This window comes from Sebastes fasciatus, chromosome 1, assembly GCF_043250625.1.
Source record: "Sebastes fasciatus isolate fSebFas1 chromosome 1, fSebFas1.pri, whole genome shotgun sequence".
Classification (NCBI taxonomy): domain Eukaryota; kingdom Metazoa; phylum Chordata; class Actinopteri; order Perciformes; family Sebastidae; genus Sebastes; species Sebastes fasciatus.
The window spans coordinates 27,667,124-27,686,193 of record NC_133795.1 but is presented as its reverse complement, the minus strand read 5'-3'; the positions used below and the strand labels follow the sequence as shown (position 1 = coordinate 27,686,193).

At 40.1% G+C, this 19,070-nt stretch overlaps 1 protein-coding gene across 5 annotated transcripts in view; it reads left to right on the top strand.

The window, feature by feature from the left end:
- The window catches only part of slc12a5a (solute carrier family 12 member 5a), a 173,418-nt gene that overhangs the window by 112,528 nt on the left and 41,820 nt on the right, over window positions 1–19,070 (top strand). For all 5 annotated transcript variants that reach the window (XM_074641068.1, XM_074641058.1, XM_074641053.1 and 2 more), the window contains exons 2-3: window positions 11,540–11,640; window positions 12,230–12,367. In XM_074641068.1, coding sequence (XP_074497169.1) covers window positions 11,540–11,640; window positions 12,230–12,367 — 239 coding nt within the window. The remainder of the gene's footprint in view (window positions 1–11,539; window positions 11,641–12,229; window positions 12,368–19,070) is intronic.

Here is a 19,070-nt window from a genome sequence, read left to right as displayed (position 1 = left end):
TGAAGACTTCAAATTGGGCTCTGGAAAATTGTGTTGGACGGGACATTTTTCGTTACTTTCTGACATTTATAGACGAGACAGCTTATCAATGAATTGAGAGAATAATTGGCAGATCAATCAATAATGAACATAATCGTTAGTTGTAGCCCTACTATAAATATTGTCATTATTAATGGACTAACCATGTAAGCATCTATAATTTCTTTGATAAATATCGGTATGTAATGATAAACTTCTGTTTCCAAAGTCAAGACAATTAACCTTTAGTTTAGTTTAGTTCGGTTAGTTTTAAACTTAATAAGTAATTTTATATGTTTATATTTACTAGGGATGTAAATCACAAAGTCTGCCACGACTTGATTCAATTCGGGGGCCTGCGATCAATATGAGATGATATCATATGTCCATTTAACACAATCAGTTACATTTATATCAACTCACAAAAAACAACTAAAATTAGATTTTGATAATTGTATTACTGGGCTCTTCCAGACATTTAAATGAAAAACAGTCTAAACTTTTTAAATAAAATAATAAAAATAGACCTCCTGTTCAAGAATTTCAAAATAAAGGCGTATCTTAAAGATGACGATGTGTATTGATATTTTCACTTTGCATCTATGATAGTGGAAAGTTGATCATTGAATCGATATATCGATCCAGATCGATGTATCGCTACACCCCTAATATTCACTACAAAGACCACTGTCTTTTACTGCGTTATCGTTATCGTTGAGTGATCCAGTGTTTTTTTGTGGAATTATCTGTAATTAAAAAAGGAATTTGATTCTGAAATGAAGGTTACTCAAATGAGCATATTAACATTTTGATCAACTCAGAGATTCTCTCATCTGGAGTTTGGCAGATGGACAGTAGAAGAAAGATGTTTAGAAATAATTTAGAGAAATAAACAAACTGGAACTGTAAATGAAAAATTAGAATAAACAAAAGTATAATTAAGAAAAGCGAAAGTTACGCTCTTGATGCAGCAGATTAAAGTTTATAAGGCCACCATTTTATTATCTAAAATGATTTTTTACAGTGTAGCAGCGACTGTCTTTATGCCTGCCAGCTCTCTATTTCTTCTTATCTGATGTATATAAATCCAAGACACTTTAACAAGGGTACTAATATGTTTTATAATCTGTGTTTTTGTGTCAAATGGAAGAAGATTCTTATCTATCAAATATTAGCGCTCCAGATTATTGAACGGTATCCTGTGATAATGTGAAAACAGAAGCAGAGGAATAAATTGAATTTTGTCAAAGAACGATAAGAGTTTATTGAAAAAAAGTATCCTCATGATATACAGTGAATAAAATTCTCAATCTCATCATCTCACAACTGGCAGTTGTCACCTCTCAACAACATCTGCGTATCTTCCTCTGTCACCATATTCCTCCAGTCAGACGCTATAGTTGCAGAGAGTAACAAATAAAGGAGGGAGGGATGGCTCAATTTTATTTTCCTGTCAGTCTCCTCCTGCGTACAATCACCTTCTACGCCTGATGTCAGATAGAGAGGATGCTGCTGGGAAGGCGTTGCAGGGGCCTGCCATTAAACAAAAATTAATCCTGACGTGCACAGCTAGAGGCGAGGCAGCGGCAGCGAGGGGGAAATTGGACCGAACCTACACATTCATCATCACACCGTGACATGTGTGGAGGCCCGGTCAACATGCTAAGAGGTGCTACACACTCTCGTGTACATGCACAGGCATCCTCCTGCCTCCCTCGGCTCTCAGCCAATCAGCTTGCCGTCAGCTCAGGAGCCAATCATGCGCGAGGATCTCTGCTGGAGATGTTGAGGGGCTGAAGAGAAGGGACTGTGTCAAAGTCGTACCCTGTGAAGCAAGGCTGCATTAAAATTCATACCGAGCTGAAACACCAGTCTGAATACTGATCAGGGCACAGGTCCTGTCCTGCAGCACTACTGAGGAGAAAATGTACGTAGGTATCCACACTCGCATGTTCTCCACATAAATATAACCATGAAAAACGCATCATGTGAGAGCAGCAGCAGCAGAGAAGAAGGATAAAGAGAGTAAGATTGGGGAGAGTGGGAGAGGGAGAGAGAAAACACAGCGTGAGATCCCGTTATACAAGGCTGCTGTTGTGTCTCTGATGTGGTGCTGGAGCCATGATAGGAAGAGAATATCTATTTATGACCGTGTGGGGGCAGATGTGGGCATGGAACCATATGCTGTTGCTATATTTTTCCTACATTATGTTTGTGCTTTTAAATCACTTGTAAATGCAGTATTTTTAAAAGCAGGTACACTTCTTCTAGCCTTCGTACCTCGATATAAATAGATGTCTACAGCTGGTAGAGAACATAATCAATGATTGTGTCATAAACCTGGCAAACGTGGCATTTGCAAATATTTGTTTGTCAGGACTTTAAACGATTTGACTGACTTTATGCTGAGGGAGGCAGTACATACTGTATTTGGTTTGAATCAATTGGAAAGGTTAAGCCAATTTATAGGTCTCTGGCTGCGCAATGATTTAACATTATCATTTATCATCTTTGACCTTTATTGATTCGTGATGATATGATCAACGTGTCGTCCTTTTACATTTGTTTTTTGTAGTCCAGAAAAAACAGAAAATTGTAATTACAAACTAATAAAATAAGTTATTTAAGCTGGAACGATGAGTCAATTAACTGGTTAATTGATCAACAAAAAAAATGATCAACAACTGTTTTGATAATGAAGTATTTGTTTCAGTGACTTATCAAGCAAAAACACCAAAAATCGCTTCTGGCTTCTCCAATTTTTTATATAATTGTAAAGTGAATATTTTTTAATTCTGACAGTTGGTCGAACAAAGCAAAAGATTTGAAGGCGCCATATGACTTTGGTTAGTTCGGATTCACCGATCGAGGCAGCGGTAGACCAGCATCGCCCGTGTTCTGCAAGGTCTTTTTTAATGGAGTCTGGTGCCTTTGGCGAGAGCCTAGATGGATACAACGGCTTCAGTTACCCGTCGGAAAGGGCTGTCTGACGGCAAGGTAAAGCGGTGAAAATATTCTATCTAAAACGTACACCAAAATTATATAGATTTTTTTTTTAGGTAGCTAAAATACGTTTTGCTTCTCCCCCCAGTACAGTACATTGCTTTGCTCCCGTGCCGGTCTTTATTTCTTTAAGCTGGGAATGTGCCGACCACCATCTAGTATTATAATACACTGACTATATACAAGTATCCCATACAACCCCACTTCAAAACACCCGAACTATCCCTTTAAGACTGAATACATATTAAATATTAAAGAGCAGCGAGACAAAAAAATAGTCAGAAATAAAGTGAGACAAGTGAAAAATTTTATACAAAATTGCACTTGATTTTGCATACTGTACATTTGCCATATTTTGATGTATCAGTATTGGAAAATCTTGTCACTAGATTTCAACCATATCGCCCAGCCCTACATATTTATATCTGACATTTATATTTGTAATATTAATCTGCCCTGTAACTGAAAGCTCTGTAGATCCATTTTAGGCAAACTCTTTTTTTCCAGAATTGCACATGGATATGTTTGGACTGGGTTCATGTAAATCACTGTCAATCCTGATTTGACTGGAATTTAGATTAAAGTGACCTTAATCCTTCACCTGACTCCACCCAACATCCTCCAACAGCCAAGAGAGAGAGAGGGAGGCAGAGAGACCTCTGCCATTGATTGCCCGACGTGAATTAATGTGTTACTGTGGTGACGTTTCGGAGGAGACGAGAGAATCAGTGAGTGAACTCGTGACCCGCTCGGATTTGGCGATGCACCAAGGAACAATGGCGGGGAACGCAGCCAGAAAATCCAACTCTGTCTTTTCTTAATTGTTTGTTTCCATCCCACTAATTCCATTTAAATTCCTCGCTCTTCCACCAGATAAAGCATTTCTCTCTGGGTACAAATTAAATGTCTCTGCGAGCACATGTACTCACTGTTTACTCCACCGTGAGTCTGACTAGCAGCCAAAAAGGATCGTCTATATTTACTTTCATACATGAAGAAGCTGCGAATACATTTTGGACGTATATAAAAAGCCTTATTTTTCAGTTATCGTATTTCACGTGTCCCTATTTTCACATCTCTGGCCAAACTAAGAATAATTGACCACATCCATTGTTCTGCTGCTGTAAAACACCGTCAGTTGGGTCTGGGCCAAGCATATGCACCATCACATACGTGGTGACATAAGTATATACACACTCAAACTTCCATACGCCCAATCAACAAGTGGTCCCTGAGCCTCTGTTGAGTCACCTCCTCAACAATCAACATCTAGCGCTTTGGCTTTTCCCCTTCAAGTTGGTCCGCAGAGAGAAAGAGAAGTATGGCAGCGTGACACAGAGCAGAAAGAGAGAGAGAGAGAGAGAGAGAGAGTAATAACCGTGACTGTCGCCACCTAACCATTGCACAAGGAGGATCAATAAAACAAAGTCAAACAGTTCTCACCAACTAATCCTCTGTGGCTCTGTTCAAAGATCTGCTGGAAAACTGTGAGTTGTCCGAGTGAGAGCAGTGGGCCAGGCCTCCACTCATTATAGTAAAAGTTATATTTACTCTCAAACACTGTAAGAGTCCTGACTCCTGGCTGGAGCTCATACTGGACTACTACTAGAATACACTATAGTGGAACAGCACATCTGACAGTGCACCAAGTCTGAATGTTTATTTTTCTTGAACACAATGTATGATCATACTTATATTACCCAATCATGAAATATGATTCTTGTACATAGTTATTTAAAAAAAGATATATACTCTCACATTGTTCTCCCACCAAATGAGTAAAAACATGAAATGTGTCATACGGTGCGTTTTGTAAAGCATTAAAATCCTACAAATACATCTATAATTAGAGGCTATAGACTACATCAGGAGGTAAACAGTAGCAATATTGTTTTTGTTATTTTTATATAAATATTAAGTTCATGTATAAAATTTGGTATCCCAATCCTCACTCTGAAGACACTGAAGATAGAAGAGTAGAGTCACATAACTAAGGGCATTCAAAGACTCACTAAATTAAGTCTATACTTATATATTTATAACCTCTGTTTTTGCATTGATAAATCTATAAATCAACAGAAAAAGAATCGAAACTATTTTGATAAATAATATTTGTTTGTGTTTGTGTAGTTCAGGCTTCTCATGTTCTCATTATGTGAACCTAAATGCCGTATGAGTTTTGGACCGTTGGTCGCCAGACAAAACAAGATGGCATCTTTCATTGTTTTCTGTCATTTTATAGACGTATCAATTAATCAAGACCAAATTTGACAGATTAATCAACAATGAAAGTAATCATTAGATGCAGCCCTAATATTGACCATTTTTTCCGTTAATCAATGAAACAGTCAATAAAATGTCATATAATGGTGAAAAATGCCCGTCAATATTTCCCAGAGCTCAAGGTAAATCCTATAGATTGCCCTCTAAACAGAGAAAAGCACCAAATCTTTACATTTAAGAAGCTGCAACCACAAAAAGTTTGGCTTTTTTTCTTGAAAACGTATCAATTGATTATCAAAATTGTTCAAATCTAATAGAGTTCTCATTTCAGCTCTACTGCTGATGCTGCTTGAACCTTTCTGCCAAACCTGGCAGAAAACCAGGGCAGTGTGTGTGCTGCTGTAAAGCTCGTACAACTGCTCTGAACATCACAGTGACGACATTGAAAATAATCCTTGAAAATCATTTTGAATATGAAACAATAATACAGTGAGCACAATAAATTAATCCATACAGTAAAGCACATTAACTAGGTTGTAAAGCAGTGCATGAGTTTCAGTATATTCACAGTAAACTGTAAAACGTCTAGGAGAAGAAAATGAGAGGAGAGTGTCGATTCGGTGTTTTTGTTTTGCCGAGGATTTGGAAGACGATCGCATGCTCAGTGAGCAGTAAAGCTCTGGATTTTGACCATAGATAGGGAGAGGCTTTGATAGCGAGAGCCATTGTTGGACGGATCCCATCAGATTGAAGGGGGATAAGCTGCTTGGGGGATGCGGTCAGAGCAAAACTCTTTTAGGCACTGTCATTTTTCCAAAACGGGGGTATCCGTCATTCCTTTGATGGTGGGGTTTTAATTATTAGGCGACGAGGAGAAATGGGCCGTGGAGAGATAAGTGTTACGATAGAGAAGTTGTCTTCGGGCATTAGCCCTTCAGATATACAACAGTGTGTGTATGTGTGTGTAAGATCACTTGTCTTTTTTGATCCTTTGAGGAGTGCTCTGTGTGTGTTAGTGTGTGTTGGTACTTTGTTTCTGGAAAACACTCATTCACTATTCACTCCATGGGTTAATCTAGTAAGTAGTAAACTGAGACGTCAGACACTTATGAATGATTTTGTACCATCAAGTGCAGTCTTACATGTGTGCATTAGGTGATTAGTATCAGCTGTTTCATTTATGCCTCACCACATCCATCAGCTGACTAGTAACGTCCAATCAAATTCATGCAGGTGTATATTACAGCCATTATAACCTGTCACATTTTACTGTCCTGCTGATTCATGCCAACATATTTTGCAGTCACAGCTCCCTCCATGATCCTATTTGTTTAATTAGTTCAGGTTCATTTGTTCAGAAAGTCTCATTGAGATCTCTTTTGCAATAGAGATGTAAGAAGACAAGTCAGTCATGTGAAACAATCATCACACACATTCACACACTATTTAAAACAATCAGAACTATTTAAAATATCAGTGGTGGATTTCAATACCCCTCAGACCACTTAGTGTATCTAACTTCAATCGTGTTCTGCAGTTTATTCCAGTCGTACGGTGCATGGTACCAGAAACCAGAAAGTCTTCCCCGGATCAGATTTGGTATTAGGAGCATTTAAACGTCGGGCCGGCTGTAGCTCAGAGCGGGTCGTCCTTTAACCGCAACGTTGGCGGTTCAATCACCGGCTCCTTTTGTCCACATGTTGAAGTGTCCTTGAGCGAGCCACTGAATCCCAAGTTGCTCCCCGGGCGCTTTACAGCAGCTCACTGCTCCGAAAATACTTAGGATGGGTTAAATGCAGAGGTCAAATTTCATGTATGTACCGATGTACATGATGAATGTGATCAAGTTTAAGTTTTAAGTTAACCTATCCTGTGATCCGGTGTAATGATTGTTCACTTTGCATTCGGGCTTCAACAACCAATTATTTTTATTATGGATTCACCTGTTAATTGATCAGTTCATTGATTTATCATTTAGTCTTTGAAATGAAATAATTTCAGAGGTTACACATTGAAATTGCTTGTTTTGGCCAGCCAACAGTCCAAAACCCACAAAAATCAATTTGCATTGATTAAAAAAAGAAAAGAAAAAGCAGCAAATGTGCTATTGTAAGTACCAGAAGTAAGTTGATCAACATTTCAAGTTATCGACGTACTGTACGTACAGCACTACATGCAGTTTGATGTAGCGCTTTGAATTAGGGCAAGGGCACAAATGGCACAAAATAAATATAGTAACTAGGTAGCAAGTGGTTTCAGTGTGTGCATATATTAGTGCATACAGTACATCTCCCTTTATGTTCATAGGTGAACACCTGATACTCGTTTCCACAGATGTCCGTAGCACTCCTGTATCACAGAGGCATATCATCCTCACTTGTTCTGAAGAGGTAAAAATAGTTTTAAACAAACAACTAAATAATACACGTGTTCTGAAAACCCCTCTGCTGGAGCTTCCCTTTTAACCGCCTGTGTACGTTTTAACCTGCAGGTCAAAGTGAGCTCAACCTTAAGTGCAGCAGAAGCTTTTACATTTTACAGCCAGAGACATAAGTGTGTGTTTTTTCTCTTGCCTCTCTCCCTCTGCGGGTTCCCATTTCAGGTCTGGCTGCCTCGTCTTTGTCTGTCTGAGCCCATATCTCTCTCCTTGTCACTATTCGCTCTCACCCCATCTATCTGTGTCTCTTTCCATCTTCTCATCCGCACCCTCATTCTCTTGCTTTCCATCTCTTTGTGTTAACCTCTCCTCTGCCTGCTTCTGTCTTTTGTGCTCTTTTCGTGCACGGCCCCTTTTTTCTCGGTGTCCCTGTCTGAGTGGCCCTATTGCTCCGTCTCTGTAGAACAGTGTGCCGGCTGTTAGCGGTGCCCCGACGTCATGGCACATGGCTGCAGCATCCCGGCTATAAATAACTTGGTCTCGTGGTGCTCGGTCCAAGACAGGACCGAGAGCCAGAAGGAGAGCAATCTGCTGTCTCCCTCCAGAGACGCTCGAAGGGGAAGGCGCAAATAAGACAGCTTACTCTATAGGGCCTCCGCCACCAAGACCTTCACTGTACTTGGTGAACAAAGTGACTGTGGATTCAATTATTTTTCTAGACAAGAGCAGACCTGTCTGGTCAGGAGGCAGTTCAAGTGGCTAATCAAAGCTTAAAGCTGAAGTAGGTGAGATTGGAGCACACTGTGTATGATTACAAAAATGACATTTTTATGAAACGGTCGCTATGTTGTGACAGTAGAACATGAAACAGGTAACCTGAAAAAAGTCATGTGCCTCTGTGTCCTTCGATGTCCTCCGGTGTTCCTAACGGCATCTGCAGGATTTCACCGGAGGAAAACAAGCAGTCAGAGCTGATCTGAGGTCTGCTGTCCATCTGCCAATCACTCGCGAACTCCGACCAAACGGTCAAACTAGGCAGCGCTGATCAAATATGAATCAATATTATGTTACGTTAATGCCTATTTCTTGCCTCAAATGTTTTCAGAATCATCTTGTAGTGTACTGTTTAGCTGTAAAATGAGAAAGTTTGTGACGCGGCAGCCATTGTGAAATCTGTTGAAGGAACGCCAAGTTCCGGTAACATGACCGGAGCACAGCCAATAGGAACGCTCTCTCAATGAAATGACCTGTGATTGGTCAAAGTCTCCCGTCACGGGCTAGATTTTTTTTAAGGGGATTGAACTGCTGGTCGGATGAAACTAAATATTTGAATCACTTTTAGGATCTTTCTGACATTTTATAGACTTAATGATTGTGGATTTAATCGAGAAAAAAAAAAGTTAGATGGTAAATGGCTTTTCTAGATATCAAAGTGCAAATTCAATCACAGTTACTATAAAAAATTATTTAAAAAAACAAGATTACAGAGCCTCTCTTCAACCTGCTCCATGCTGTTTCGACAATAAACAAATGTACACACAGACAACCCAGCCGAAATTGACTAATTACAGTTTTTGTAGTTTCCATGTCATCCATGAAAGTGTAGTTGTAGCTCTCTTATCTGTACTCATTCCTCTATGAACCCACAGAGCCACCACAGGTGTACAAAGGCCAGATTGAGAATGCAGGACTGTTTTATATTCTATGGCTCTGATTGGTTGTTTTTATTGATTGACGTTTCTTCAACCAATCATGTGCAGCAGCACGACGCAGCTCTCCTTAATTGTCAATTAATTATTGTTAGTGGCAGGCAGAGAAAAATAACCTTCGATAGTTTGGTTTCGGGACTTCAGTTGCCGGAGTTTATTGGAGTGCAGCACATTGCGTGCGTAGCCTACAAGAAAGTGAGCAAGGTCTTTCTGTTCGAAATAATGTTAGTTTAAGAGGGAGAAGTAGTTCACCAATTAACATTAAAGGGGGGACGCTGTAAGCTTTTAATTGCTTCTAAAACATAGCGGTTTAGTTGGTAACATTTTTGGAGTTATTTAACACAAGGCATACAGGAATGTATGGGAACGGGTGCATTTAATTGCTAAAAATTGCCGTGACTGCACTGGACTACCTGCGCTGTGTACGGTGAGGCGAGAAGCTGCGCAGGTGCTACTAATTAAGACTTGATGTACATGAAACCTTCATAGGCCGACAGGTGTAATTAATGAAATGGAACACTTGAATAAAATGGAGCTGTCGTTAATGTTATTAGTAACACCTGTGCTTTTCCTACGATGACGAGTCAAAATGTCTGCTCTGAGAAAGGCCTATATGCAGTTAAATATCATACCGTTGTTAAATAATTATTAGTGTTATTACGCACTGCAATTGTAGTTCATGCTATGCATAGGAGCCATGATAGACAATTTGAAGAATTTGGGTTATGGTAGTTGTAGTGGAATTATTCTGTGCTATGATTTTATCACTTTGGCAGTTAGGTAACAAATAATGATAATTTCCTCCATAACATGTAAAAGCCTATTACTGACTGTGGTCCAATATGCTATATATTTCCTTCATATTTTGTTTCAGAACCACACCCACCTATCCTTCAATACACACCTTCAATATATGGCAACAAGAAAGAAACGGTTCAAGTGTGTGATTCAAGCCCTCCACTAAGAAACAGCGACTGTGCCGGCTCTAATCGGACGCCCTGTAGCGATTTAACTTTCCACATCAGCAGTAACCTTGAGATCTTTTTCAACGGCTATCTAATGTGGTGGCACAATTAAGCTGTTGTAATTCTAGCACCAGCAGCACAGGAAAAAGATATTTATTACCTCAATTATGTGTATTACAATAAGCACCTGCAGTTCTAACCCATTAGCAAGTTCTAAGATAAACATACCTGTTTAAAATGTCCAAAAGTTTAAAGGTCCAAAACTTCCAACATCTATTAACCTCAGCTAATGAAGCAAGAAGTACTTGGCTACCCGGCAATAAACAAGCTTATTTGCTGGAGGGCTGTTATTATACAAACGGAAAGTACTTCAGAAAGTGTCACGTTTGCATTATCAGCATGTTAACATCGAACAAGGTCGACTCATTCTCTCAATCTCTCATTCTGCTCAAAAAGAAAAAAACAAACCAAAAAAAAAATAAGAGGATTTTTTTTTTTACTTTGCTGCTCATACTATTTTAGTTGAGCAGTCGTACTGCAAAATGTTTGTGTTCCATTCTCAAACCTCAATTGGAAATCAATGAGCTTGTCTTGTCAATGATCTCTCCCAAGAGTTGGACGCTGCCCTTCCCACATTGTTTGTTTTGGTGATTTGCCTCTGTGCCTTTAGACTGTGTACTTGTGGACAGATGCTTCTTGATGGAATCATGATGCCTACAGCAAGCTGTCACCTAAATAACATCACACTGTTTCTTTCTACTGCTCTGTGTTTTGAGGGTAAAAAGCTGCCGAGCATTTCTTATTATTTCTCTGCGTTAGTGTTCAAACTTGTGTGATCTCCTTGTTTGTCACTGTAGTGAAAAACTGATTGAGATGTTCCAGTTTGCGTTTCTTCCTCTGGCCATATGGAATATATAGCACTGCACATATTGTTACTGCACGCTCCATTAGTTTTGGTTCTGTTCCTCTTGCGTTTCTCACTGTGGGCACTTTATGGAGAAGAAAAAGCCTCCCCTCCTCTTCCTGGCAGACATCCTCCAGTTTGAGCTTTCTGAGTGTGTGTTTTTCTATCGCTTAAACAATAAATGCATTAATAAAAGTTGCTCTGTTCTTGCACACAAGTGTTATTTTGACATGAAGAAGCTCATGTCTGGTTTGTGCATTACAGATTATACTGGCGCCTTTGTGATCTTCTTAATTTCAGCCCAGTCTAAAAGTGGTGTGTGTGTTTCTGTTTCTTCCAGGTGACAGTAACCCCAAAGAGAGCAGCCCCTTCATCAACAGTAGTGATGCTGCCGCAGAGAAAAGCCAGCAGTATGACGGCAAGAACATGGCCTTGTTTGAGGTACAGTCCGATGTTCTGCACACACACACACACACACACACACACACACATCAGGCATCGTAAGAAGCAGGATACACTCAGTCTCACAATTCAGTGATTGAATACGGGCCCTGACATCTATTAATGGGGGTAATTACTGTGTGAAGGGCATGTTGAAACCTCAGGTTAATGTAAGCAAATATCACACTGCTACAGGAAAGAACTTCAGCCAGGCAATTTGCCACAGCTCTGCACAAATGTTTTTACATTGTGCTCTCAGTGGGATTTCTAGATTAAACAAGAAAAGAGAAAAGAAATCAGAAAGAAAACAATTTATTGCATAAGCACTTTTTTTCCAGATGGGTTGGAATTTACAAAAGCAGTGTTACACAGCACCTGAAATAGTAAATTATCCACAAGCGCAGTACGCTTAATATTAATTATTTTAAGAATGAATTAATGTTGTACTACCTGGCTGGCTGAGAGGGTTAAAAAGCACAGCTGTACCAGAGATGTGGGCTCACAGTCTTTGAAGTAGTGCATCTCCTTTAAAATCCTGATGGAAACACTGACTCTCACTGCCCTCCTGTTTGTGTTTGTATCTCTGCAGGAGGAGATGGACACCAGCCCCATGGTGTCGTCTCTCCTCAGCAGCCTGGCCAACTACTCCAACCTGCCCCAAGGTAGCAAGGAGCACGAGGAGGCCGAGAACAACGAGGCTGAGTCATCGCGCAAGAAGCCCGTCAAGGTATTTGACAAAATACATACGATACAGTGCACACAACAGTTCATACATGTATGCTTACATCCCATGTTGCAGAGATAACACCATTTGACTTAGTAAATTAAATTTGGCTGTAGCAGAGGGTTTTGTTAATTGTGATTTCAATCCATAAATCAGTAATTCATAGGAATAATTATTGGATACAGAAACAATGTTTTAAATAGTTTTATTTTTCAAAAAAGTCAAAGAATTTATGAGTTTTTTTTACTGTCAAACACCTACACTATAACAATACAAAATCTGGCAAAATCTTTCATGCATACTCTCTCGCCATTTTTATCTTCTCTTTCTTTCATGTAAATCATTCCGAGGACCTAATGTACTGTAAACTAGGTCTGTGTCTTTGTCTTAGCAGCAAACACAACAACTTCTCAATGCATGAGGATGTATAATCTGGATAAAAATCAGGTCCTGGCTTGTTCCTTTTAATAAATCCTTGTATTTCTACTGAAAATCAATAAGAACTGCAAGAGATTAGTTTAAATAGTGCTGCGGTAAAAACAAAAGCACTAATGGGTTTTCTGAGGTCATTGTGTACAATAAGAAAGGGTAGTGTTTCCCATTATGCATTGTGACGCTTGTAACTGATGGCGTTCATCATCTATTTGCAAAAACTTTTAAATATGCGTCATGTTGCTGCTGGACCAGTTTGATACAGAACAGACTAATTAATATACAATTTGATAGTTTTGATAGGTACAAATGATAGTTTAAGCTGAATGCACAAAAAGGGCAGGTTTTTAGCTACGAAAATCATTCTTTCTAAAACAAATTACTAAAATCAGCTGACTGACTCATTCCTCAGTATGATGCAGCGTGCATCACTTTGCTGTCGATGTACATTTGCTGTAATATTGTTTATCGCACGCCCTGGACAACTTGTTCACCCGAGGAAGGGTCGTTGTGCTTGTTGCCAGGAGATGATTATTAAATGTTACCAAATATAGATTTGTACTTTCCGTTACATCATGAATCCCTAATAGCAGAGTTTATGGTTGTTTGGTTAACACTCTCACTGGAGATAAAGGAAAAACTCCACCAGTTTAGAACCTGTCAATCACTCTCTGTTGATATTATAAATCCCCTGTTCGTGTTACTGGATTGCATCTTAAATGCCACTCACTAATGAGTTCCTTCCACATCATCCCCTGGTATTTTCTGCTGTTGGGTGTTGAGATGCCAGCAGGAAGGAGTTTACTTCTCAGCATTTGATAGACAGACAGGCAGCTACATTATTAATCCTGTGGGAAATGGTGGTGGTAGCAGCAAGGCGAGATGTGAAATTGCAAAGCTGAAATGAGAAGAGATGCTTATAATGATGACGATAATGCAAATAATGAAAGAAGTTATTCCAAATTGGCCCGACGGGCTGGTGGGAAGTGGACTGATTCCCATATTCTTAACATGTAACTCTGTAACTCCAGAGCATGTGAGGTAAAACACAGTTTAGACATTGTGAGTGGCCACAGCAGTGACAGGTTGACAGCTTTTCTGTGACCTTTGACCCAGTCTGTCTTCCTAGGTGCCCAATCAGCCTGATATTTTCTCTCCCTTATATTTACTTTTCTCCTCACATGTGTCACTTTTCCTTCCACTCAGTGAGGTTTTCCTTCTTGTTTCTCACCTTGAAGTAAATAACGAATGATGACCTTGGATGCCAGTGCACCTAGCTGATATACTGTCTAATTGTCCCGCTGTGAATCCAGATGAGTCCTGTAGATATACAGTAGATCCTCAGTGGAAACACATTTCAAACAGACAGTGGAGATAAGGTTTCTAGGGACAATTATCCTCATGGCCGTATTGATTTCTGCCTGTGTATCTTTGCAGCATGAACAAACAGATGTGCATAAAAAAAGAAAAATGGTTTCTTGACAACACATTTTCAACTCAAGGTCCACTTACTTCTAGTTTTTCCAGAGATTTCAGCCACATCTCGTCCGCGGATGGAGTTTGCTCATTTGTCAGTGAGATGGTTTGATTGTTCAGTTATTATCACATGACCTGAGTATTGTATTTTTAGCCACATGGCTCTAGTCAACCACTTTAGTCCAGACTAAGATATCTCCACTATTGGATGGATCGCTATCATTTTGTGCAGACATTCATGTAGCCCAGAGGATGAAGCCCCCTGACTTTGGTGATCCTCTAACTGGCAGGTTGACATTTGTGGTTGTCGGGACATTTCACTCCAAACCACAAATCAACAACCTGCACTCAATCTGATGGCCTTGAAAGTTGATTCAGAACTAAGAACTAAGATGAACATGGTAAACATTATACCTGCTAAATTTCAGCATGCTAACATTTTCATTGTGAGCATGTTAGCCGGTGACATTAGTATAGTACAGCCTCACAGAGCTGTAAAACTAAACTAAATGGTCTCAGTGACAACTGAGCAAATTGCATTTCCTGATGACAAATGCTATCAAACCACAGCAACATTTCATATTCTAAAGGTCAGTTAACACAAACATAATAATAATATAATATATAATACAATATGTTTCCACTCCCTTCTAGTGGTGCAGATAGATTTGGTTTTATTTGCACAGGTTTTGAGATGTCTGCCTCCAGCCCAATACAACATTACATTTGAGAACATCAATAGCAACCTCTCTTTCCAGAAACAATTTCTCAGTTCATCAAGATAATCCACACACCTTGCTGCGAACACTTTCCACTGGAACTACTTTCTATGGAAGAAATGGTCCTTATGAAAACAGCTGATAGTGAGACAGGGACACTGTTTCTAGAAAGAGAAGTAATTTGGGTGACCTAACCTTCTTTTTTAAGATACTCTCTGTCCTGATTGTTCACATATTGCAGGTAGCAGCTTTAGACAACCACAGTGTCCACATGGGACTTCAGCATTGGTTCAAAATGTCTTCACTGTTTGCTTGTGGTATATTCCCCCATTATCACAGTTGTCCCAGATGTAAGGTGTATTTGTCTGACTCCCCTCGGCTCGGCTAACCCTGGGAGCAGGTCTAATCTTCCCCCTGTCACCGCAACCCCTTCAATACTTTAATTAGTCTGCACGCTACACCAAGCTGCTGCTTCTCCAATCAGCAGCCCATTCCACAGGCAATCTCTCCATCGCCATGAGAGGCTTTTCATTAAGGAAGCCTGTGGCGTTTTATCGCTCACACAGCGACCCACCCCTCTCTCTCGCTCTCTCTCTCTTTCTCTCTCTTACTCTTTTTCGCCTTCCCTCTGTTTCTCGCTCCACTCCCCTTCTCTCATCCTCGCTCTCCATCTCCTTCATCATCGGTCCCTCGAGCGAGTGAGTGAGTTGTGAGGGAGGCAGAGCGAGGCAGCGGGCTTTCTTTGTCGCAGTGTGAAAGCCAAGATTAGAGATTTGGTTGGCATGTAACATGAGGGAGCAGTCTGGAGGTCGCGCAGGTTAAAATGGAAACCAGTCGCAGCTAATCTGCCGCCGATTTTCTCTTCCTCTGACCTTACTCATTTGAAATCTAACATAAAAAGGCAAGTTTAAATGAATAGCACCTTTCAAACACGGGTTATTAAAGTGTTTTACTTAAGGCAAAGTAATGCATAAGAACAAAATTTTATCAAAAGTTGTTATAATACCAGTCGATCAAATGACTTGTGAAAAACCCACAGAGAATTATCAATGAACTCTGCTCTCACTGGCGTTGTTTCTAGCAGCAGGCAGCTGTTTTCAGCAAAAACCTCTTAATAACCCACCAAGCTATACCTGCAAAGCACCAAATAGCAGAGAGACAAAATTAGCAACTATAGCTGGTGAATATAGTGGAGGATTTAGCAGCTAAAGAACCAGACACAGAGCTAAAATGAGATTGAATTGTGGATTTACGTTCACCAGGTGTCCAGATACACAACTCCAAATGAATGCTAATGCTGCTCTCGATCTGAGTAAATAGACAAACACAGTATGATAACTTTATAAGGTAACAATATGTCAGTGTTGTTTTTACAGCTTGTCACGCTCCCCCCAAGTGGCCAAACAAAAATCAATAAATGCAGTGCAGTTACAGTGAGTTCCCCAAATGTAATAAAATAAAGAAGTTGCAGGATAGCAGCTCAATAAGCTATGTTTGGTTCCTAAAGATCAGCGAGATCTGCTAGGTTTATATTCTTAATTATTAGAAATGTATTTTGATCTGGATTAACGAGAACACCACTTTAAAATCTGTTTCATAACAACATGGAAGCTAGTAAGGAAGATGTGTAAACGGCAGTAATATGTTCAGTTCCCCTGGTTTCTTATTAGAAATCTGGCAGCGTCGTCCTGAATATGTTGCTGTTGTCTAATGATCTTTATGGGAAGACGAGACAAGGGACCTTTGCAGTCGTGCATCTGGCTGGAGATGAAAATTTGCTTCTCTAATTCTTGTCTGGATGTGAGACCTCTAATTTGTGCTATTTGTTTTAGATGATAAATGCTGATTTAGATATGGTCTTGGGTGTTGAACCTAAAATCTGTGTGCATGAAAATGACAAGATTTCTAACTCGGCCTTCATTATTTGCTCTATAAAGTCTTGTGTGTCGACCAAACTTAACACAATCATGAACCTTTTCAGGGCGAGTTTATTCAAGTAATTTTCTAGACGAGTGCTCTTGCCAAGAATTACAGGAACATTATTCCATACGCGCTCTGTCCCCCTTCTTTTTTTTAACAGCGTAACGTTTCCGTCTCCCTTGTGTTTTATGACCCCTGCTCATATCTTTGCCCTCACCCTCCCTCCCCTTGCACCCTCCCCCTCTCATTAGACCGGTGCATCATATCAGTATTCACGTCGACACCCCTCTGAAGGATGTATCTTGATTAATGTCAATTCATGTTATATATTACAGCAGCGACGCACATGAGTTCACAGCGGAGCTAAACTGAGATTTCACACTTCACATTTTGTCCATTTAGTTAAGACGCCAGGCTAATGAGCTAAGTGGAGGTTTTTGTTCTACGGTGTAGAAGGGCTGCAGTTAATATTTACATCATTGATTAATCTGTTTATTTATTTTTTGATTAACTGAACTAAAGATATTCAATTTACAGTCAAATGAAAAAGGTCGCTGATCATTTTTCTGTCCATCAACTCATGAATTAATCAAGTCATAATATCTTATTTCAGACTCTTCAATCTTATTTTAAAAAGTCTTGTCAAGCACCATTTCCGTTATATTATCAAACTTGAATGATCTGAATTGAGAAGCAAATAATCTGGCTTTAGGAACTTGTAGCCTGAATTTCTGAAGTCTCTTATAGTTAATAGCTGTGTTTTATAGTGCCTTGATTTCCAAGAAAACGTTTAAGTCTTGTTTGCTTACATTATTGGCAGATGTCTTGTTCGATACTTTCACATATCTCTAGATTCATCATTATTTTTGCTTATTTCTAGGTAAGTTTTTACAGTGTAGAGTCCATTTTCAATGCACCTGTTCTGCTTTGATCCAATCCAGGTTACTGCTGACCTGAATTTCAGCAGCACATGTGCATTAGTGGATGAGGAGACTTCTAGCCTTGAACCTGATAGTGCAGCTAAATAGAGGTTTCACAACTGGTGGGAACACATGAGGCTCTGTGGAGTCTTTTAACCTAGAATATTCTAGTAACATCATGTATACGCTATTTCATGGTGGTGAGCCTTCAGCACCACAGAGCACGTTTAGCTACAGCAGTCAGTGTTTTACACATGGATGGTTGATAACGCTTTTACACACACACACACACACATGCGCGCACGCACACTCTGCGTGTTGACCGCTGAGTGACTGGTTCATCCGCAGCCGGTCGGGGAGGCTGATGTTCGCTGGCCTCTCCTCTCGCTGTCTATTTAATAATTCAGCACACCTGAGCAGAAACACATTTGCCCTATCAGCTCGTGTTTGGCCAGCAGAGCGTGGAGATGCCGTTACAAGCTCCCAGTCTGCCTCCCTCGCTGTCATTAGCCTCCCCTTCTCCCTCCGCCTCACCCGCTCCACTTCATGCCTCCGTCTCTGCCTCCACAGTAATACAACTGAAAGTGTGCACGCTCTCCTCTCTTCTCCTCTCTTCTTTCTTCGTCTCCTTCATCTCCTTTCCACTGGCATCTTGTTTCCTCCTTTCCCCTCCTTTCCAATTCCCTCCTCATCTCCTTCCTCCTCTCCTTTCCTTTTCCTTCCTCTGCTCACCTCTCCTTACATGTCCTATTCTTTCCTTTTCTTTTCTTGCCTCTCCTCTCCCCCTAGATTCCTTACCTCTCTCAGTTCTTACTAAATCAGATGTAAAAATGCAACACAAATCTGTTACATAAATGTGTTGCATCATATGTTATGTTATACGCATTGATAATGTATTGTATAATATTGAAATCCCATTGATCTACTGTAGAAAATGAAGAAAACAGACGTTGAATTCGATGATGTGGTCCCACAGTGACCTATCAGCTCGCCTACAAAGACAGGTGCAGCTCCGATAAGGAATTAATAAACGCTCGACCACAGATCTATATCGTTTTCGATGTGCAACAGATTCTGGTCGTACTAGCGAGCATAAAACATTCCTGTAAGAAGTGATTTAAAAGACGACACTGGTTTCTGCCAGCCTAAGCAGGTTGGCAGGGTGTCCCAGAGCCTGAGGGCCTGGACGCCTCTTTTCCCTCTCTCCTGCAACACCTTTCAGATGTATGTAGTCTCCCC